This window comes from Cryptotermes secundus, unplaced genomic scaffold (assembly GCF_002891405.2).
Source record: "Cryptotermes secundus unplaced genomic scaffold, Csec_1.0 scaffold1031, whole genome shotgun sequence".
Lineage (NCBI taxonomy): Eukaryota > Metazoa > Arthropoda > Insecta > Blattodea > Kalotermitidae > Cryptotermes > Cryptotermes secundus.
Genome location: NW_019718628.1, coordinates 216,187 through 239,338, shown reverse-complemented (window position 1 = coordinate 239,338; position 23,152 = coordinate 216,187). Strand labels below are relative to the sequence as shown.

At 43.6% G+C, this 23,152-nt stretch overlaps 1 protein-coding gene across 7 annotated transcripts in view; it reads left to right on the top strand.

The window, feature by feature from the left end:
- LOC111862597 (5'-AMP-activated protein kinase subunit gamma-2) overlaps positions 1 to 23,152 on the top strand; it is a 469,740-nt gene that overhangs the window by 247,727 nt on the left and 198,861 nt on the right. For 6 of the 7 annotated variants that reach the window (XM_023848122.2, XM_023848113.2, XM_023848135.2 and 3 more), the window contains one exon: positions 12,300 to 12,393. In XM_023848122.2, the coding sequence (XP_023703890.1) occupies positions 12,300 to 12,393 (94 nt within the window). Of the gene's footprint in view, positions 1 to 3,476; positions 3,696 to 12,299; positions 12,394 to 23,152 lie in introns of those variants that run through there. The other variant, XM_023848129.2, reaches the window with a different exon arrangement.

Here is a 23,152-nt window from a genome sequence, read left to right as displayed (position 1 = left end):
GGTAACGTTCCCACCTCATGACTCAAGGTACGCGGGTTCAAACCCGGCGGAATAGTGGAATAGTCAGAAACCCAGGCGTAGGTGGGAGGACAAAGATAAAATGAATATGAGGATTTGCAGTGGATTCTTCTGGCTCAGGATACGGTCACGTGGCGGGCGCTTGTGAATACGGTAATTATCCATCGGATTTTGAAAGGTGTAAAATGTCTTTACGATTTGAGCGACTGTCTGCTCCATGCGGTTTGTTAATTCCTTCAGTTACTGATGTGATATGTGTCACTCTTGAGTTACACCATCCCAGTTCTCGAATATCTGATCACTGCATCGCAGATGACACCAACGTCCTGGCAACCGGTTCGTCGGTCGTTGCTGTCTCCTCTCCGATTTGGCGGCGTCACATTGATCCCGCGTCTCAGCGTCTGAGTGACGCCAGGCGCTCCACTTCTTTGTTGTAAAACAGCACGTGAGTCAACAGACATTAATAGAGAGACGTTTTCTGTGTTCCGATACGACTGGTTCTGACATATCCTGGCAAAGGCACGTGCTACTTACGCGGCTTGTTGCTTGTTTGCTAATTTGGGGACCGTCTAAATGCTGTCGCAGGGGAACTGATAACTTCGATCCTGTCTTGGTATCCCTCACGATACGTCATCAGCTGAAGCACCGAAGGACGGGGTATTCGTGAATCTTGTTTTGGCAGGACATGGAAGAGGGAGGCCGTGGTACTTGTGTTGATTTTAGCGTCAGATGAATGATTATTGTGTATGGCAATTTGCAACGAAGTGGTCTTAGTAGGTGAGGAACGGGGTCCACTCAGCCTCGTGAGGATAATTGAGGACCTACTTGAATGGAAAAGTAGCGGCTCCGGTCCAGAAAACCGAAATTAACGGCCGTGGACATTCGTTGCGCTGACCACGCGACACCCTCTATCCGCTAAATTTGGCACTAACTTCGCCAACAAGCGGCGTTCGCTCAGTCGGTTTCGCTTGCGGACTAAAGCCATGGAGTTTGTTTGTTTTTTTGTTTTTCGTAGTCTTAGCCTGTCCACCATTTGCCTTGAGAGACAATAAATCCACTTCATGTTCAGTACCCGGACACCCTACCTTTGACGCTGTACTGGAGTGACTGACAGAAAACGCGAAACTCTCGCTGAGGATAATTTCACGTTAGGGTTGGATCGTTAATCCCGTACCTATAAAGCTGTGTTTGTTATTCTCAAGCGTTTCACACGCTTAAAGAATTGCGTCTTCTAGGATATACCGTTATATAAGTAAAGAAAAAAGTAAGCCTATCCCTGAAACAGGCCGTGGAGGCCCATAGGGTTGTGAGATGTTCAGGTTCCCCAATTTCTAGGCAATCGACTCATAGATGGCGACAAAGTTGTCAGCCCTAAGCACCGGCCATCCTTTACCCCCAAGAATATTCCAAGAATATTCATGGTACTCATTTCTGTTAGAGGCAGAGTCGACCCCAGGGCCATAGTGCGGCTGGAGGGATTAAGTCAATTGAAATAAAATCCAATGACCTCATCGGGACTTGAACCCGCGACCTTCTGGCTTGTAGCATAATGCCTCAACCAACTACGCTACCGATGTAGTCCGTTGAGAGTCAACCGACGTTTTGGAGGAATATTTCGCATCCATATTGAGGGCCAAAGAAGAAGCCACGCAAGAAACCAGAATGAAGCACGTGGCAAGCATGCTGTCCGCTTAGTCGGTTCACTTTCAGCAGACTACACGGCGGTATATCCCAGAAGATAGAACTCTTCATAACCACCGCTGCAAGAGCCTTAACTCGTTTCATATGCTTTGAGTTAACAAGGTAAAAACAAAAAGGGCAGAGAAGTGTACCCCAACATAGGGGCTATTCCCAAATACGTCTGCAGTATTTAGCTCCGTTCTCAATAATATTCAGTTATTACAACCACAATTTTTTTTTTACATTTTGCGTCATGTTGCTCGTGTTTGAAGTCCAAGTGTGTATGATAACCGTCTGCATAGCATTCGTGTTACTTGTGCTATAGTGTGCACTATACCCGTAAGCACGGCGCTGTGATTAACTCACGGGAACTGACTTCATCTTCCATCCAAGTGAAGTTCAATAATCTGTATTCATTTCTATCTATAAATACTCGCCTAATGATGGTCAATATTTGATCGAAACAAGTTGCGATTTTGAGTAATGGAAGCAGTTAGTCAGTTAAATTAATATGCCATTTGTGGATGTGAATGTCATGTGCCGGTCACGGTGGTCGAGCGGTCTAAGTTATGTACTGTCTTCGCTCGCTCAGAAGCCGGGATCGTGGGTTCGAATTCCACACAAGGCATGGATGTTTGATGTGTATATGTGTCTATTCTGTGTTTGTGTTGCCCTGTGTTTAATTAGAGGCCTTACGGCGAGCTGATTACTCGTCCAGTGAGTTCTTCCGTCTGTAAAATAATAAGAAAAAAAAAACAACCTCGACCCCATAAAGGTGCAAGAGAAACGGATTAAATATTATTATTATTATTGGAGGGGGTGGGTTTCCCCATGCACCGCGACCCCTGGTCTATTGTACGTCCCCCTGTGGTAGTCTACCAGTCCCTATACCCTACCGATACTGGTGCGTGCATCAACCCCGACTCAGCCAGCGAGTTCGGCCTCTACTGGCTCAGCGGTATCTAGATGCTTCCCCCATCTACCAGAGGCGTTAGAGACTATTGTTGGGCGGGAAATGTCCTTAATCATTTGGCTCAGAGGCTTCCTTGAGGCATCAGGTTCTTTTACGTGCCGTAAAGCTACGACACGGGACCCACGGCTTAAAGTCCCTCCCGGGGGATTTGTTCCCTGAATTTTTCCGCCCTTAAAAATTCCACGACCTCCGCCGGGTTTGAGCCCGCGTACCTTGAGTCATGAGGTGGGAACGTTACCCCTAGACTACGGAGGCCGCTAACGGATTAAGTAAGTTAATGTCGTGTAAAGCGTTAATAAAACACAGTAGTGCACAAATTTCTTGTTGCGTATCTGATCAATGACGACACTATATATAAGCATCAAATTCTGGTGTTTGGGGTAGCTACACATTACAGGCATTACACTGTATGTAGACAAATTATTATGACAATGTAAACGGGCTAAAGTTTATAGGAGAAAAGCGTTAGTGTCCTCTGAGCAGTCGATCCCTGTTATGTTCGCTGGAAGGTCAGAGGGTGGTCACAGAAGCCGATAACAGGCTGTCAGATTTGAACCGTGGATACTGAACATGGACAAGTCGCAAAATCTCTCCGTGGAGTTGTGCAACTCCAATCTGATTGACATTTAGTTAAGACATGCGCACTTTCATGACGGAGTGCGAAGTGGATGGAGCGAGAAGTCAGGTGACCTCCTGAACTGTGATAATATCATCAGATGGTCGCGTGCTGTTGGGCTTCTTGACCCAGTTCCGCTAACACGCACCTTACAAATCCACGCCAACGCAGTAGTTAATGCTTGATAACCACGATTATATCTCCATGAGCGTCTCAGTTATTTCAGCTACTGTATTTCAGACGTTTGTCCAGTGGATTATTTTGTTATCATGGAAACCTTCTTTTAAATATAATGCCCTGGATGTATGCTTGATAGTACAGAGTGTTATAGTTTCTAGGCGTAGTGTGAATATAGACACGAGCATTCTATTTCGAGACTTCCAGCGCCATTCTGTATGCAATATTCAGGTACTGTAACTACTTTCCATTTTTCCTCACAAAGACTGTTTCTGTTTGAAGAATCTTGAATATTTAGACCGTAAACTGTGTCATCTGAATTTATATTTTTTTTGCAACTTGAACACAATTTTGTGTCATTTCCGTTCTCTTGGCAACGCGTTGGCAATGATAATGTAAATATGCTTGGAAGAGTTGTTTCAACATTTGCTGGTCCTTCCAGAATAACAAGTTCTTTGTAATTTGCATATTTCACTGGCTCTGATAATTTTCTCTGCAGATAGAGTCTATAGTTTCAAAGCTAATCAACATTACAGATATTATATTCTGTAGAACTGACAGAACTATTGAGAACTATAAATGCTCGTATTGCGTCGCATACACACAGATTATCGTTCATTGTATTTCGCTAAATATACTCAACATTTCAAGAAATAAAAATAAAAATGTGGATATTAATTAAACTATTTTTTTTGTAAGATTTGAGGTTTTCACGGCGTTGGCTATGAAGAAAGCAATCTTCTGGGATGTGGCACCGTGTACATGTGGTGTTAACCGACGTTTCGGAGGAACGTATCGCCTCCATCTTCAGGGTAGAAGAAAATCCGCGAGCGAGGAACCAGCGTGAGNATGAAGGCGATACCTTCCTCCGAAACGTCGGTTAACACAATATCTACAGGGTGCCACATCCCAGAAGACTGTTTTTTTTAGGTGCATGAGCTACTTTTGAGGAGCCGGGATAGTGAAATCGATATAACGACTGGCTACGGGCTGGACGGCCGAGAGGTTGGAGTTCGAGTCCCAATAAGGTGAAGAATTTTCTCTTCTCCACGTTGTTCAGACCGGCTCTGGGGCCCACCCATCGTCCTATCCAGTGGGTACCGGGGACTCTTTCCTCGGGGGTAAAGCGTCCAGGGCGTGAAGCTGACAACTCACCTCCAGCTAATATCGAGGTCAAGAAAATGTGGACTTCACGATGAATTTGTATTAAGTTTGTGCACGTGAACTACAGACTCCAGGAATATTTGTTTTGTGAAACGAATTCATTCTTCCACCAAACCTCTTATTTAGGAGTAGATAACGCTGCGATTATATTCTTCTTTTATTTCCGTAATATTATCTGACCTTGTGAAATATAGATTTCTGATAATATATATCACGATAGTTGTAAACACTTTAAAGTGTATTACAGTATAATTAAGCAAAACGCATAAGGCAGTTACTATAACGTTTCATATGAAATAGGTGTAGACACTCGAAAACGTACGATTCCTCGTTGTCTGTATTCTCTCGTGTTTCCCCCCCCCCCTCATTTTCTCTATGGTCCGTGTCATATCAAAGTAAAACAGGCTCTTAGCTCTCCTCAAAACTTCTTATATTATAGTATTCTGTTATATGCCTGTAGAAATTTTCGAATTGACGCCTTGGTATGGGAGTACCGCCGAGCTTGAATCTGCAGCCGGTGAAAGATAAAGTTGCTCCTGTGCTTAAATAAATAGGCACCACGCCATGAAGGCGCAGGGGGAGAGGGTGTATAAACCCACATTTTCTTGACCTCGGCACTAGTTGGAGGCGAGTGGTCAGTTTCAAGCTCCAGCCGCTTTATCCCGGAGATAGAGTCCCGGGCACCCATTGAATATGAGGCTAGGTGGGCCCCAGAGCCGATCTAGACGACTTGGAGAAAATTCTTGACCCTACCGGGACTCGAACTCCGATCCCTCAGTCGTCGAGCCTGTAACCAGTCGCTATACCGACTGAGCTGTCCCGGCTCACATCTGCAAACTGGTACTAACAAAAATAGTAATGACCGAACAGTTTTCCCCTGATGATACTGATGTTTCATTACTCATTAGGATCATACAGTTTAAGAACACGTATCTAGCTAACATTATTACAATTTAAAATATGATATATATATACATATATCTTATTTATATTAATAAATATTTCCGAGTTTGAGTATGTAGCATAATGTTTAAATGTTGGGCTAGCTGGCCTCGACTTGCAGCGAGATGCTGGCACGTGCGTTGTAAAGTGCGCACTCAGGCGGAAGGGTCGGACGCTTCTCGGGCCAAGTCGTGCCGACCCCTGCTATGCAAGTTCACATCGCGACTGCGCAGTAAACTCACTGGACTAGGCTGCTGTTCTCTGCGAGATGTACAGCAGTACGAGGGTGTACGTGTGACTTCCATGCCCATGGTTCAGCTGCAGACATCAGCCAGTCTGATGTCACTCATGGAGCTGAGCCCCTCTCGAGAATTTGCCAATTGTGCAGCTACTCAAGAACTTCCCAGCATTTTATGGAACCCGAAGGTTCATTACCGTGTTCACAAGAGCCCTCCACTTGTCTCCATCGTGAGCCAGATCAATCCAATCCATGCAATACCATCCTATCTCTCTAAGATCCATTTTAATATTGTCCACCCACCTACATCTTGGTCTTTCCAGTGGTCTCTTTCTTTCTGGCTTTCCCACAAATATGCTATATGCATTCTTCTCCCCGATTCGTGCTACATGTCCTGCCAATCTTATCCTTCGTGACTTGATCATTCTAATTATACTTGGAGAAGAGTACAAGTTATGCAGTTTGTTCCAGCCTCCCGTCACTTCATCCCTCTTCGATCCAAATATTCTCCTCAACACCCTGTTCGCAAACACTGAGTCTGTGTTCCCATCTTAATGTCAGAGACCAAGTTTCAGACCCATACAGAACCACAGACAGAATTATAGTTACACATTATTACGCGGTATGAATATCGCGCTGTTAGAAGCCAGTGTACACTTGCGATTTTCAGTGCCGTATCGTCACCAGTTCCGACGCTATGACGACGTGGAATTTAGACGATGGAAGATGGCAGCCGCGGCCATTTTAATGGCTGTATAATCATTTTATTCTAATTCTCGAGTCATCCCATCAAGACACAGTTTGAATCCATACTTAATACATGTTTATACTCAAACCAAATGGCTGACAGGCTATTTCCATACAGCGCAGCACTTCTTGAGAAGATGATAGTTACTCAGCTGGTCGCACTTTATGGAATCTGAAGGTTCATTACTGTGTTTCCAGGGGTCCACAACTGGACCCTATCCTGAGCCACATCCCCATACTTTCATTAAGATCCATGTTAATATTCCCCTCCAATCTCCGCCTAGGTCCCCCGAGCCCTCTTCTGTTCAGGTTTCGCGACTAGAACTTTCTACACATTTCTCATCGACTCATGTATACTACATGCCCCACCCAACTCGTACTCGTTGGTTTCGTCATCCTCACAATTGATCATACTTAAAATGAACTTTTTTTGTTATTATTGCTAGTGAGGTGGGACTAAGTCCCTTGTACTGCGGCCACTAGTGGCCTATTGTACCAGCCCCAGATGATAGATGATGGTGATTGTGGAGCAATTGGCAAGGGAAGCCGAAGTACTCGGAGAAAATCTGCCCTAACGCTACTTTGACCACCACAAATCCTACATGACCAGACCCGGGCTCCAACGCGGGCCTTCGCAGTGGGGAGCCATCGGCTAACCGCTTGAGCTATGGCGCGGCCTTGTAATGAACTTACTCGTAGTCAAAATTCTGGTAGTGACAGCCGCCATGTTTTCAGAGGTTCCTTTGTGAAACCTGCAGATGTAGTCCATAACATGGAGAGAGAGGCTTGAGAACAGCGCCCTACTGCATACACTCAGGCGCCTTGAGACAGCGTTCCAACATTTTCCCGGAGTGAGACCGTAACGCATGGTGAGCTGCACACGAAGTTGCTGTGGCCACACACTGATTTATCTCGCTTCGTATAAGGAAGCAGGCGAGAGATTTATTGTTACACACAAATAAACTTTCCGATTTATACCTCTGGCTGTTCCGGAGTAAGATCTCATGTCGTAAACTGTGCCGAACAGCTCAACTAAAAATAATGTATCAGCTTTTCAGATTTAGTTCCTTCTGTGCCTCGAGTAGTCATTCTGTTACACACGCATGTCAGAGAAGTTGCCGCCTCATGACGGCGCACCTTTAACCATGTGGGTAGTTGTAATAGCTATGGCCCCAATATTTTCCCTCTTCCCACAGTGTCTCGTCTCATCCTGTCCCCATAGCGAGTGCTACGGAAGGATTTATTGTCAGTTTGGTTTACTGAATGCACCAGCAGTGCACATCACAGGGCGAATTAAATTACAGATTTCTCCAACTTAGAGGCTGGTCTGGAAACTGCTATTGGCCAAAGTGAAGCTCGCTTTATTAAAATAGTTGGCTCAAGCTAAAATTGCAATTTATTCCTCTGGTAGACGATACAGGGTGTTTTAAGTTGTTGCCTCCTTTACTCTAGCAGCTTTTCAAGCCCTTATTTAGTCAGACTCTAGGCCTCTTTGGATAAGGGACTGGAAAATTGCAAGTAAGCACAGAAGAACTCGGACGGACATTCACGAGCCAAGCCGGATTCAGGTTCGTAGTCGCAGTGCTGGAGCAGTGGCACACAGTACAGTTGTCTTGTGCCCACGTAGTTAGAGATTGTTACGCTTAGGAGAGTTTTCTGTCCTCCACAGCGCTGACCCCTGTCTACTGGATAGCGGGGGCTCTTTCCGCCACGGGAAAGCGACCGGGGTGTGAAATTGTCCGCTTACTTCCATCTAGTGCCGAAGTTAAGAATAAGTGGAACTATACCTCCATTTTGATTACGAAACTGAAAAAGAGGCCAGAGCCCAACAAAGGGTTCTAGAGCCATTGATGAATGAATGCCTCCATTTTACCTTACGTCTTCGTGGCATTGTGGTTAATTAAGCACAGGGAATTTTACCTTTTTACCTTTACACTTTCCCAGCTGATTTTAGCAGTATCGAAGTAAATGCTTTCCTGAATGGCTTCTTCCTGATAGTAATTATATACCAACTTGGATCCCTGTATTGGGCTATTTAATGATGCTGTCTCAACCACAAAGGTAGCGACCAACGAACAGTGAAATTGGGAGAATTCTGGAAGCTGACATAACTTCCCTCTCCTCCCGCTCCTACTTTGGGGCACAGGGCCGATTTTTCAGTTTCATGATCAGTTTTACAGACGGTAGAACTCCTTGGACGGGTGATCAGCCCGCCGTAAGGCCGCTACCTAAACACAGGACAGCACAAACACAGAAGAAATGCGTACACACACCAAACATCCATGTCTTATATGGGATTCGAACCCACGATCCTGGCTTCCTAGCGAGCGAGGACAGTACATGCCCTAGACCGCTCGGCTACTGCGACCGGCTATTTCAAAATAGTATCTCAGTATTTGTATGAAGAGGTTAAAGAAGACCACGACAATCTGTGCCATAGTAGGAAATTATAAGTTCGAGAATGCCAGAGGAGTATATTACACGCAGAACGTGAAGTCAGAACATGTCATAGACATTCTATGCGTTACGTTAATTCCCAAAATACTGGGTCAGTTGCAATAACACCGACTATCCTTTGGTTATTTATTCATCGACAATTTATTTAGGTGGGTGTGGTTCTATGTACATATAGAATGCTATACATACACAGAAAGTCATCCGTCTTACATACCTTGAGGATGGAGGCGGCATGTACCTCCGAAACGTCAAAAACATCGCCCACATTCACACAGTGTAACATCCCAGGAACGGAATTAACATCGATTAACCAACATGATTGTCCAAAATCAGTATTTTGAATAGTTTTTTTTTTTTCGTATACATAGTTTGGTATATTACACCGCAGTTATGTTGGACGTGAATGTTTTCCGAAGTATGTTTAATATTCATGACGTTTCGGAAATTCTACATAGGTCGTACCGAAAGTAAAGAGCAACTTTCTTTTGCATGCATCCTGGGAACAGCAGACGAAAGAGAGTACGGTGGTAGGTGGAACCAGCTGTTGTGTTAACCTTGAGTGTCTTGTGACGTCAATAGTTTGCATCACGTGACCGGTATCACTCCTAAGAAAATGGCAACAACGATATGTCGTTTCGCCAGAGTGCTGTTATCGAATTTCTTGTGAAAGAGGAAATCCCTGCTGCAGAAATTCACCAGAGACTTCAGTGTGCTTATGGAAGTGTGTGCATGGGTGCGAGCAGTGTTGAAGATGGGCGAAACATTTTAAGATGGGAACACCAGCATCGAAGATGAGCCTCGGAGCGGTCGTCCTCGAACAGCCTCAGCTGAACACATTCTCCATCAGAAAAGAAGGCAAAGACAGTGCCATCAGCTGCGAAGGTGATGAGCACAATCTTCTGGGATGCAGAGAGTGGTTTATTCTGGCCGAATTCCTGGAACCTAGGCAAACCATCAATGCTGCTCGTTATGTCCAGACGCTGCACAAGCTCCGTCGTGCATTGCGCGATAAACGTCCGGGACGAAACATCATCCTGCATGACAACGCTCCCCCCCCCCCACGCCGCTCACCTGAAATTGGAAGCAATTGCAAAGATGAGGTGGGAAGTTCTTCCACACCCCTCCTATAGCCCTGATCTAGCACCCTCCAACTACCATCGTTTCGGATTTGTGAAGGATCAGCTGCATGGACAACGTTTTGAGAGAAGGAAGGCAATTCAGAAAGCAGTGCGTCAGTGTCTTCGGATGGCTGAAACGGAATTTTCCAGAAGGGGAATTTTCAAACTCCCAGAACGCTGGGAGAAATTTGTACAAAGAAGTGGCGATTATGTGGAAAATAAAAAAAGGTCTGTAGATTGAGGTGGTGTATTTGGTTTGTCAATAATAAAACTTGTTACTTTACAAAAAATTGTTGCTCATGACTTTCAGTACGACCCTCATATATACTCATATTCAGATGACTGGTTGTCATTCTGATATTTTGATTGTTTTTTTTTCTTTCATTTCATCCATTCTTGACCAACTGAGCGACTATTAGCTTTTCAAGGACTATTGCGTGGAGTTATTAGCAGCTGTTTGGTGTTTAGTATTCAAAGTGTCTGGGATTCGATTACTGGAAATAATATTGATAATGACAGTAGAGCAAAAAATGTGTAAGTTTTATGAACACAGTTCTTGTGAAGATGGCAGGTAGAGCTTCATATGTATTAACAGTACTTCAAGTAATGGGCCGTGATTGTCATAGTTGCAACGTAATTTGTCGACATTGTTAGGAACCTTAAGATAATTTTGATCACACTGTTGCTGGATTTGTCTCAGCTCTGCATAGGATGCATGTAACTTCTTTGTACGGCATATCCGAACAGACGTAGCTGTGATGACGTACTCACCATCAGTCACTTCAGAAGATAGACCATGGCAACAGTCCATAATTCATGAGTCTCCAGTGATGTATTTGTTTTCCTTATGTCCATGCTCGTTATGTCCAGACGCTGCACAAGCTCCGTCGTGCATTGCGCGATAAACGTCCGGGACGAAACATCATCCTGCATGACAACGCTCCCCCCCCCCCACGCCGCTCACCTGAAATTGGAAGCAATTGCAAAGATGAGGTGGGAAGTTCTTCCACACCCCTCCTATAGCCCTGATCTAGCACCCTCCAACTACCATCGTTTCGGATTTGTGAAGGATCAGCTGCATGGACAACGTTTTGAGAGAAGGAAGGCAATTCAGAAAGCAGTGCGTCAGTGTCTTCGGATGGCTGAAACGGAATTTTCCAGAAGGGGAATTTTCAAACTCCCAGAACGCTGGGAGAAATTTGTACAAAGAAGTGGCGATTATGTGGAAAATAAAAAAAGGTCTGTAGATTGAGGTGGTGTATTTGGTTTGTCAATAATAAAACTTGTTACTTTACAAAAAATTGTTGCTCATGACTTTCAGTACGACCCTCATATATACTCATATTCAGATGACTGGTTGTCATTCTGATATTTTGATTGTTTTTTTTTCTTTCATTTCATCCATTCTTGACCAACTGAGCGACTATTAGCTTTTCAAGGACTATTGCGTGGAGTTATTAGCAGCTGTTTGGTGTTTAGTATTCAAAGTGTCTGGGATTCGATTACTGGAAATAATATTGATAATGACAGTAGAGCAAAAAATGTGTAAGTTTTATGAACACAGTTCTTGTGAAGATGGCAGGTAGAGCTTCATATGTATTAACAGTACTTCAAGTAATGGGCCGTGATTGTCATAGTTGCAACGTAATTTGTCGACATTGTTAGGAACCTTAAGATAATTTTGATCACACTGTTGCTGGATTTGTCTCAGCTCTGCATAGGATGCATGTAACTTCTTTGTACGGCATATCCGAACAGACGTAGCTGTGATGACGTACTCACCATCAGTCACTTCAGAAGATAGACCATGGCAACAGTCCATAATTCATGAGTCTCCAGTGATGTATTTGTTTTCCTGTCGAATGATCAGGAAGCTCGTAAAGGAAAGACGACAGATCGATACACATTATAAAAGACCATGCGTACATTTCGTAATTTGTTTAATATTGTTGGGGTGCCCAGATTAATCGGGAATCGTATTTTGTTTCCGGAATTTGAAGGAGATTGTTTGTAATTAGTTTCAGATGTTATCAATCATACACTGCCTTCTCTTATTGGCACGTAAAATCTCATGTATTATGCGATGACTTTCTTATTTCCCAGTAGTATCAAGCTGGATTGTTTGGGGTGTGGACTGAAGGTGTTAATGGCAGGTGTTGATTGTTGCAGGAGCTGGGATCACAGCCATTGCCGGTCATCAGCGTCACCGAGGACGTGGACGGCAACATGGCGTCTGGGCACGAGGGTGGCCGACCGCGTGCAGGTAGGATCACAAGCAGCTATCCTGCCTCCGGTGACTAAAGAAAACAAGGGCAGGTTAGGGATAAAGCGGACTCCTATATAAACCGAGTTGGGAGCATGGATGTGCAACTTTGGGTCACATTTCATTGGTTACCATTCATTTTCGTTGGGTAATGAAAGAAATTAAGTGGATAGCGTATGCCTACGTTTTTCTTTGTTATGTATTGCGTTGGGGGGTTCAAGCGCTGCGATGTACCCTTTTGCCCAAGAAGGCGTAACAAAATAATTTTAAGGAATCGTTGCAGACAATTAGTTTGAAATTTGATCAGGTGTCATGGCAACTGGAAAAGATATAGGCTATTCGAAAACATATCAATACACTTCCGCGAAATAATCGTAATATTACTTTGAGTTAAGTGCTTCGACATGCAGTTTGTGGTGTATTTAGCTATGCGTTACCAGCAGCACAGGTTACAGGGCAACAGCTTGAAGTGTTTACCTAAGATTTTGAACTGGAAGGACGTGGGGTGAAGCCGCTGTGGCTAATTTAATGCACTGCATTAGTACTGTTGCGTGTTTCCTAGGTAACGCGACAAGAAACAGTGGGTTTCGGATTAGACGAATGTTTATTGGACAATTATTTGTTTACACTCACAGATGTAATCACTCTCAGTAACGCCTCTCACGTTCCCACTTCAGTGGCTGTACCCTTGTACTGCTATTCTCGGCGGAGTCTTCGATCTTGGTTCTTCCCTTACCGCTCATTGGATCCTAACTATTAAAAGTCAAAGTCATAGTCACATTGCGACCGACGGTCAGTCAGTCAGTAAGTCTTAGTTAGTTAGTTATTGGAGAGGGTGGGTTTCCCCATGCACTTAGACCTGTATTGGTCCATTGTGCTTCCCTCTATGATTTCTAGCAGTCTCTATATCCTACCGGTACTGGTGCGTACCATCAGTCCCGCCCAGCCAGCGAGACCGGCTCTACTAGCTCTACTAATGCTTCCGCCATCTACCAGAGGTATTAGAGACTGCCGCAATTTGGCTCAGTGACCTCCTTTGGAGATATGAGGTTCTTTTACGTGCCGTAAAGCTACGACACGGGACCCACGGCTTAAAGTCCCTCCCGGAGGACTTTTTCCCTGAATTTTTCCGCCCTTTAAAATTCGACGACCTCCGCCGGGTATTTTAACCCGCGTACTACGGGTCATGAGGTGGGAACGTTACCTCTAGACTACGGAGGCCGCTGTCAGTAAGTCTTGGTTCCGAGCCTCATATGGGGCTCATGCCCAGATATTTATTACTGTTTGACAGTTATGGTGTTGTTTCTGTGGCGCGCCCTCTCTAACGAGAGGACGGGTCTGTCTTTTATATATGCTGCTGGTTCTTGTCAGCGTAGTTTTTCTCGGGCCGAGTCCCTTGGGACTCGCGACCATATTTTACTCTCTCAGCTTTGAGACTTCCCTTTTGGTCGCCTCCTACGACTCGCAGGGTCTCGGTGGAGGTATTCGACCCCGCCTTCACACGGGTGTCTCATCCTAACTATTCAGAGTCAGAGTCAGAGTCAGACTTACTTTACGACTGGCGGTTTAACTCCAATCAGTTCGTCTTGGCATCAGGCCCCTTGAGGCCCACGACCAGAGATTTTTTCCCCAACTGAACTCTTGCGGTAATAGTCCTTATGTAACATCCTCTCTGACGAGAAGATGGGTCTGTCTCTTATGAATACATTCGACCTTTCGTCAAGTGTGTATTTCGCACATATATTGTGTTATCGAAAACACTTCCTTTTGCTTTACACACAAGTCCTCTGTCAGTACAGGCTTTATAGAGCAGATCATGCCTAACTTACATACCTTATGCTACAACGAAAACTTAGTCATTTGAACGGTCATAAGCTTGACCACCGCCAAGTTTGATCCTCTTATATTTTCTGTGTCTGGCTTCACCTTGTCCTATACCGCGAACATGTTCATTATCATGAGTTTGTATGACTTCTGCTTGTCGTCTGCTCAATTTTGTTATATAATCGTATACGTAAGGAAAGTTGAAAGCCGTGTGCAAGTCGCGAACTGATGTGCACCTTGGAAAATTTCCAGTAGTGCGCAAAGCCTTGTTTTGCATGCGCTGCAATTTTAGGATGTAGGTTTCTGCCGCTATTTCCCAGGCGGGACAAGCGTAAGTCATTACTGATCTGATCAGTGCCTTATAGAGGGATAGTTTAATGTTTGCGTTTAAACGCTCACTTTTGAATAGGGAGTAGATTCTAATGTTCTGAAGGCCTTGGCTTCAATCATTTCTATGTGAAGTCTCCATGTAATCCTCTTATCGAAGATTACGCCCAGGTACACGTATTTTACATGATTGAGGAAGGGAATATTCTGCCCATTCAATGTAAGATGAGTCTGAGGGGGCCTAAGTCTACGAGACAAGTAGATTGCCTGAGTTTTATCTTCATTGATTTTTATGTTCCCGCTCTCACACCAGGTCTCAGTAACACTGATATCTCGCTGTGACTTTCTGAGAACATAACCCTCTTTGCGGTCTGTCGCATGTATACAGGTGTCATCAGCAACGAGACCTGGAGAGACACCAGGTGTTTGGGGCGTATCGTTTATATATAGACTGTATAGTGTTGGGGAGAGAACAGAACCTTGTGGCACTCCTGCTTGTATTTCCCTTGGTGTAGACATTTCACATTCGACTGAAACTCTGAATTTTCTCCGAGAAAGGATAGAGCTAATAAGCTTGATTAAACTTATCGAAAATTGTCATGTAGATAATTTATATAGCAAGCCAGTGTGCTATGTTTTATCAAAGGCTTTTTCAATATCCAAGAATACAGCAGCTGTAGACATGTCATTGTTGAAATTTAAGGTTACGTGGTCCGCAAGCCTCATACACGTACATTGAAGTGTCGTGCTATGACGGGCACGGAAACCAAACTGGCTTGCATTAATCAGGCCTTTTTCTTCAATTTGCCTTTGGACTATTTTCAAAATAACTTTTTCGAATAGCTTGCCCGTTGTAGACGAGAGGCTAATCCGGCGTAAATTTTGAGGAAATTTTGTGTCCTTACCGGGTTTCGGTAACGTTATAACCTTTGGTTCCTTTCAAGGTTTTGGAAAATAAGACAGCCGAAGGCAGTGATTAATTAAATGTGTCAGATGTACCAGTGGTCTTCTTGGAAGAAGCCTAAGGCATTCATTTGGAATACCATCAAGTTCACAAGCCTTTCGCAATTTTAATGTATTTGCTAATTTATGTATGTCAGGAGGTCGTACTTTCCCCAACGGAGTGCCTTCTACAGATGCAAGCAGAGCTTAGACTGTAGTCTCTACCTGTCACACGTGGCTTTCGTCACATAGGTCACGAGATGTGAACTGGTTTTCTAAACAATCCGCTATCACGTTGGCTTTCTCATCAGGGTGATATGTTATTCCTAAAGGTACATGAACAGCGGTTGGTGCTTTGGTCCATCCCTTTTCATAAGCGATTTCGCAATAGGCCACAGAGCTTGAGGTGTGACCTCACAGTTCCCTAATTTTGTTTCCCACCGTTCTAGTGCCTTTCTACGGGTCATTCGTGTGATGATTTTGGCGACCCAATTGAGTGCCGTTTTACATGCTTGATCGCCAGTTACTTTCCACAGTTTCCTTAACCTCTGCCTACGTTTCAGCAAACTTTCCAGATCAGGTATGTCCTTATTAAGGTCCGAGAGTGTAATTTTGCTTTTTGATAGCTTATACACAGAAGCTATAGTGGCAGTAAAGCAGCGGGCCGCTTTATCGGCTTCTTCCTCTGAGTTAATTTGGATTCTAGGTGAAATTAATTCAGAGGCCAAGCTTTAAAACCGCTTCCAATCTGTGAATTTGTCAACCGGCTCCGAAAGATTCCTAGTGCTAACATGATCTAGCGAGTGGAACACAATTGATAGGTGATCTGAGTCCAGAATATCAGAGACAATGACTTCTGACAGCCGGACATTCTTGTGCACAATATCGAGCACGTCGCCATTTCCCGTAGGAGAGTAATGAGTGGGACATTGTGTTGCTGAAATTTCAAACTCATTTATATGCAGTAAATTCAGAGTTTCACGCCTGATGGGTTGGAAACATCACTATTCCAAAATGGATGTTTAGCATTCAGATCTGCCAGTATTGACTTATGTCTAAAGCTTAAGAGCTCAGTGATGTCGGCATCATTCCAGATGTGGCACGGGGACTTGTACACTGCTACAAGCAGTATGTCGCTACTACCAATCGGTATGCAAACCCCTGTGGCCTCTAATGAAACAAGCGGGGGCAGGTCTACATGTTTGTGGGGAATGCCTTTTCTCACTGCAACGGCAGTTCCGCCTTTTCTGCCGAGTGGCGGTCAGTACGATAAAAGTGATAATTTGGAATAAAGAATCTATCATGGGGTTTGAGATGTGTCTCCGAGAGAAGAGCCACATCTATATGTAAGTGCTATGATCCTGAGCGGCCTATGAACTCTAGCAGCCATTTTGTTGCATTAAATTAAGTACCATTTTTGTAATGACCATTGTTCTGTCTTCTTGTGATAGAGCTCCGCTGAGCTCTGTCATGATCTGATGCACTACAGTATCACTGTTAGACTTACTGGGAGTCTGTACTGACAGACCTGTTTTCTGAAACTCCTGTTGCGGCAGATGCTGCTGCACGGAGTGCCAGACGCTTTCCACCTCTAACTGGTGTTGCTGGTGTTGATTGTCTTGACGCAGTGCAGCTGCGTACGATTGCTCTGGTGAGGTGTATATAGAGAAAAACGTTCTCCCAGCTCCCTTTGGAGCTCCTTGTGCTCTTCTCCTTTGCAGTTCTCCTTTCGCATGGCTGCAACCTCTGTATGGCGCTGGACGAGGTTTCTCTCCTTCTACTGGAGCTCGCTGTGCTCTTCTCCTTTGCAGTTCTCCTTTCGCATGGCTGCAACCTCTGTATGGCGCTGGACGAGGTTTCTCTCCTTCTACTGGAGCTCGCTGTGCTCTTCTCCTTTGCAGTTCTTCTTTCGCATCGCTGCAACTTCGGTATGAGGCTGGATGAGGTTCCTCTCCTTCTACTGGAGCTCGCTGTGCTCTTCTCCTTTGCACTTCTCCTTTCGCATGGCTGCAACCTCGGTATGGCGCTGGACGAGGTTTCTCTTCTTCTACTGGAGCTCGCTGTACTCTTCTCCTTTCGCATGGCTGCAACCTCGGTATGACGCTGGATGAGGTTTCTCTCCTACTAGGGTGCAATTGCAGCAACTCGGCGTAGATTCTGTATTCGTCTTTCCGGGGCATTCCTTATGCAGGTGGCTACCACCGCACCACAGACATCTTGAGGGTTGCTTGCAGTTGCCCCAGACATAACCAAAGTTTTGGCAATTGTAGCACTGTGTAAGGCCAGTTTGAGCTCTGTGTGATTCTACCTTAATAATTATATGGTTAAGGCTATTCAGCTTGAATGTCTCTTGGGATTTTGCGTTTCTTGCTAGGTAACAAGGAAGAGAGGGAGGGTTTCCACGTAGGTCTGTCCATTTGATGCTCTTCGATTGGTCGGCAATTGGCTCACGTTGATGAAGTTGAAGCCTAAGCCCTCAAGGCTGTTGGAAATATCTTCTGCTGGCGTGTCTGGGGGAAGGTGGGGGATTACTGCCTTGATAGGCTTTTCAGAATTTGGAGAGGTGAAATACTGGAGATTATTTTCCTCCAGGTAGGATTTCATGGCTGAATAGTTCGTCATGTCTCATGTCTCGTCATGTTCCATTTCGTGTGTTTCGGAATTCGTACTTTTCTTTGACGTGTTCTTTTAGGTCGCTTTGGAGTCAAATTACGTTTATGGTAGAAGTCATTACTATTGTTGGCGGTCCACCTGATTTTCTTGGAGCCCCCTGCTCCGTGAACTCTGCTCCAGTTGTCTCCATGCCCATGTCATTAGTTCTGAAACGTGCGAATAAGTTGCGAGTTGGAATTGCTTTTGGAGTCTGCTTGACAGCTGTGGATATTGAGATTGATTTGGTCTTCTTGGCCGACTCTGAAGTATCAGTAGAGATATGCCTGTTACGTGTCTTTACTTCTTGGAAGTCGTCATCCTGGGCCGTTGATTCCAATGAGGTGTTGTTCATTGCTCCATTTTGTCCTGCCTGTGCATTCACCTTCAGGACGTCCTGCAGTTCTTTCAGTGTTACCGCGTACATGCCGTAGAGAGAGCTGAAAAGCGGCTTCCCATTTAAAAGCTTGCAAAATTTTTCTCTGTTCTCCTCCGCACTATTTGCAACAGATGTCCACTGAGAGCTTTCCCCCACTCTAGCCGGTGAGCATTTGATAAGGTTTTCAATGGCACTGACCACCTTTAGTACCTGTTGTACTACAGAAGCTGTTTCTGGGTTCTTGTTCGTCATGGCATGACATTCAGATTTCAGCGTTGATAGCTCCAGTCTCCAGTATTTCCGGAATCCCGGTTCTGGGACTTCCGCCATCTTGGTGTATACTCAGATATGCCGTTTCTTTGTCGCTTCGCAGAGCACTGCCCACAGCTGCGGCCGGGAGGCAAACTTCACCGATACCACTTTCGCCAAACGGGAGATGGCCGTGAGCACACTACGTAACATGAAGTCCGTAACCACTCTGTCCAACCCTCGTTTGTTCAATTCACTAATTCCAGTCAAGATCTGGTATAGTTGACTTACTAATCACTATTGAATCTCCCTCGAATGCACGAATTCTAATGTCTCCACTCGTCTCCTCAATCATGGTGAATAGTTTTTTTTCTCTTCTCTTGTCCGTACGTGTATAATCGTATTGTCTCAAGCTTCTCCCTTCTAAACTGGACTGTCTTCTCCTCTGCTTATATAGGCGTTATTAGTCACCCTAACTATTCAAAGTCAAAGTCACATTGCGACTGACGGTCAGTCACTCTGTCTGTCTTGGTGTCGAGCCCCGACTGGGACTCATGACCAGATTTGTTTTCCTTTATATGAAAGTTGCTGTCCTGTTCATTTGGGGCGCCCTTTCTGACGAGAGGTCGGGTCTGTCATTTGTCAGTCATAGTCTGTGTTAGTAAGGCCATTGTCAGTATTTACATATATTTACAATTTAATCTTAATTTCTATTTCTATGTACAATATACACAAGACCTCTGTCAATCCAGGCTCGGCACAGCAGATTATGCCCTATTTCTAGTAGTTTTCGCTACCATAGTAGCCTAGTCACTTGAACGGTCGTGTGCCTGACCGCTCCTGACTATTCTGGGTTCACTGCTCCCTATATAGGCTCGGCACGGACCACCCTCAGAAAGCACATTTGTTGCTCGACAACGGATATCGTGTATTGTCAGGCGTATCTACCCATGCATTGCCTAGCAAAGGAAGCCCTATTGTTGCGCATTCATTTCTGTGGGAACTAAAAATTCAGTCTCTCTTGCGTAAGCACTTCCCTAGGCAACGGTCTGTTTATGTTTCGTTGCCTAGGAACTGCTAGCCGTTGATCAGCAATGGATGCTCTACAGTCCGGCCTTCATGGCTGCACTCCACAATATTTTCCTGAAAGTCTGAGGAAAACCACGAGACACGGGTTATGGGACTTTCAGTATGAAGCCGGTACCTCCTGAATTCCAAGTAGATGTGCCGCCCAGTTTGCGCCCTCGATATTCAGGAATTCAATGCACAGACGTCGTTACACTGATTCTAATTCGTAGTGCTTTACTGTTATAAATGGATACTAAAAAAAAGAGAAAGAAAACGAAACAGCCATCGAAATTATCGTACACGTCTTGTAAGCGGAGAATGATATCCCTTTGAAATAAACTGTCTCGTTCTTGAGCCTTTGTTGACGCGCAGCTTTCAGATTTATGTGCACAGTCTGTTTCTTGCTGTTATTCACGTGAATTTGTTATAGTGTCGAGGGTTAGGTTGCGTGGAGCTTTGCAGAAAGCATCCCAGAGCCCGTTAATGCGAAACAGGACGCACAAACTGGCTCAGAGCCATGTCACTTGTGGAGAGCTTGCATATATCCGTCCGCTCTGTATTTTCAGACTTGCAACGAACTGAATACGTTGTTAAAGGAGTTAGGAAAATTCGAGTTTCTTTTGGTTACCCAGCTTGTTCATCACAGAGAGGCGCCTGTGTGGAAGAGACGCGTCTCAGTAAAATCTGATATACACTGCAATCTTTATAGCAGCAACTTAACCGAGCATATTCCCTCGCCTTGCGGCAATAAAATATAACTGAAATGCCTGTTGCAGTCCTCGGACTATGGTTGTGTTTCCCTGATTTTTAAGAATGAATGTACAACTTACATGTTCCACTAAGGGACTGGATATTGTGGTGGACATTAGATGGAATTGGTGTTAATGTGCATAATATTTAAAGGTTTGTTAAATTCCCGATTTCTTATTAATATCAAATGCGAACGCAAGTGCTCCCTGCGAAAAGTGCTGTCTAACATTGTTAGAAGAGCGTGCAAACTGGCCTTGAGGTTTTCATTGAAAACTTGAATTTTGTTTATCCGTGACACCACACAGGCTCTTGCTATTCACAAATTGCTGCATGAACAACACATTAATTCCTCAAGAGCCACTTTAACTTAGGTCCTAAATGAAATTCTAGGTATACCCCTTGAGCCCCATTTCGCAGCTTTTATGAAATTCGATATTGTCCTGTTATGCGAGTGTTGCCATATGTCAGTTTCATTCGATTTGATTGTTCTAAGGCCACCGCACATATGGGCTCAAACATGTTTGTAGGCACGTCTCACCGAGTATTTACCTGAGGGAACATGGTGTGAATAAACATTAATATATGTAGGCGCATAATAAAAATATTTACATAGAGCTTAACAAAAATTGAGCAAAGAATCCAAAAGATTAGCCATGCTCTTCATTTAGACCCTTAAACAATGTCACCTAGAAAATGAATTTAAATTTAGCCTACACAGAAACACTGGCATAATACAAGTAGTTACTATAGGATTCTGACGATGGTGTATAACACTCAATCCAGTGATTGAGGCTAGCTCTTTCTAACGGACCCAACAGAATAGGTGTTTTCCTTCACCTGAGGACGGAAACAGATCCAGTTTCCGAAACGTCGTGTTTTTATTAGTTATCTTAAAAACCAGGACGATGGATAAAGTCCAAAATCCCAATATATCAGTGTAGCATAATACAAGTTCCACATATCTAGTTTTATAAGATTTAATCAAGGATTAAAAAATAAGGATAAATTATTTTCCCATTAAAACAAATTAAACGTACATATGATAATAATCATATATCATAAAAGCCATTATTTAAAAGAAATTAAATTTACGCACGGTAATAGTCATGTAATGCAAGAACCATTAATTAAAACAAATTAAAGGTTGACAACGAATATAAGAATAATATCACTTTTCATGAAAATCTGTCAAGTTGTAAGGATCTATATGCGAACGATCCTGTAGGTTTTTGAGTAAAGCTTAATCAAATCGAGCCGGAACAACTGAAAACTAAACTGGGTTCACACAGTTTGGCACTGCTCTTATCACACGGACAGACGTGACGAAATTGATAAATAATTTTATGATTTTTTTTGTCGGAATCCACGCAAAGCATAATTTTTCACTGTCAACGTTGCTTGGAAGTAGTTCTCTTACTTTCATAGGATAGCACGATAAATCGACGAGGCATAGTCTGCTGTAGAAATTTAAAAATGATTCAGTGTCTTATATACAATGCATGAAATCACCATAAAGACGAAAATTGTAAATTATGAAGGATATGAAACCTGACATGGACTGTTTAATGTACTTCTCGGTATTTGCAGGGAAGATAAACTACTGAAACCTAAATCTGAATCGTCTGTTTCTAACCAATCGTGCCCAGAATCCGAATGAATGCCATGTGATAACCGACGTCATCTTCCTTGGTTTACATCCCTGAAAGATTAGTTCAGAACCATGCATTTCCATCGCTATAATTAGGGACCAGATTTTTATGCCCTAATACTCCCTTAAATATGTATGCATTTATGCATGAAAAACTTCCGAAATATTCACTAAAATATGCACATAAAAACTTGTACCAAATATTAAAATTGATTTTACATTATTTTAAGACCAACAAATCAATGTTTAAGTTCATTTTATGTAATCACTGAATGATTCACTTGCAATAAAAAGCTATACTTAAATACAAATCATGTAACAAAGCCAACATATTTTATTACAAATTTAAAAAACCATTGGTACTCACATTTAGCTCTCCGAACTTTCAACTTCACTTCTGTTGCAGTTCATAATTACTAAATGTTTTCCATAGTTAGTCGCCTCCTATTGTCTGGTAAGATGTCCTTATAGCGGGAAAAACTTCTTTCCACCCCACAGGAACTTAGGGGCGCATGTACAAAAGCCGCCATTTGCTCCACTGTTAGTGATTTTTTACTTGGCAGTTCAGTACGTTTACCGGCTAAAGTTTCTTCAATTTCACAAACATGTTCATATCCTGGATTTTTTTAAAGAATGCTGTGTACTTTTTCCTTTGCTACTTCACCAACTCTTCCAGGAACCGAATTCAATTTGGAAACAGTGGTTTTGAACAAACTTAACGACTGATACAAAGTAGTATTGCTATTGCTTGCCTCCAGTGAGGAAATGGCGGATGGAAGATGAGAGAAGTGAGCAGATATATAGGAAAGATTAGTTTCTAGTTCTGCATTTTTTAGTACATCTTGGGCAATTTGAATTGATGCTGCACTTTTGGGATCAAATGTATTCACGACATTCCTAACTGTTTCTAAATGTTCGGTATA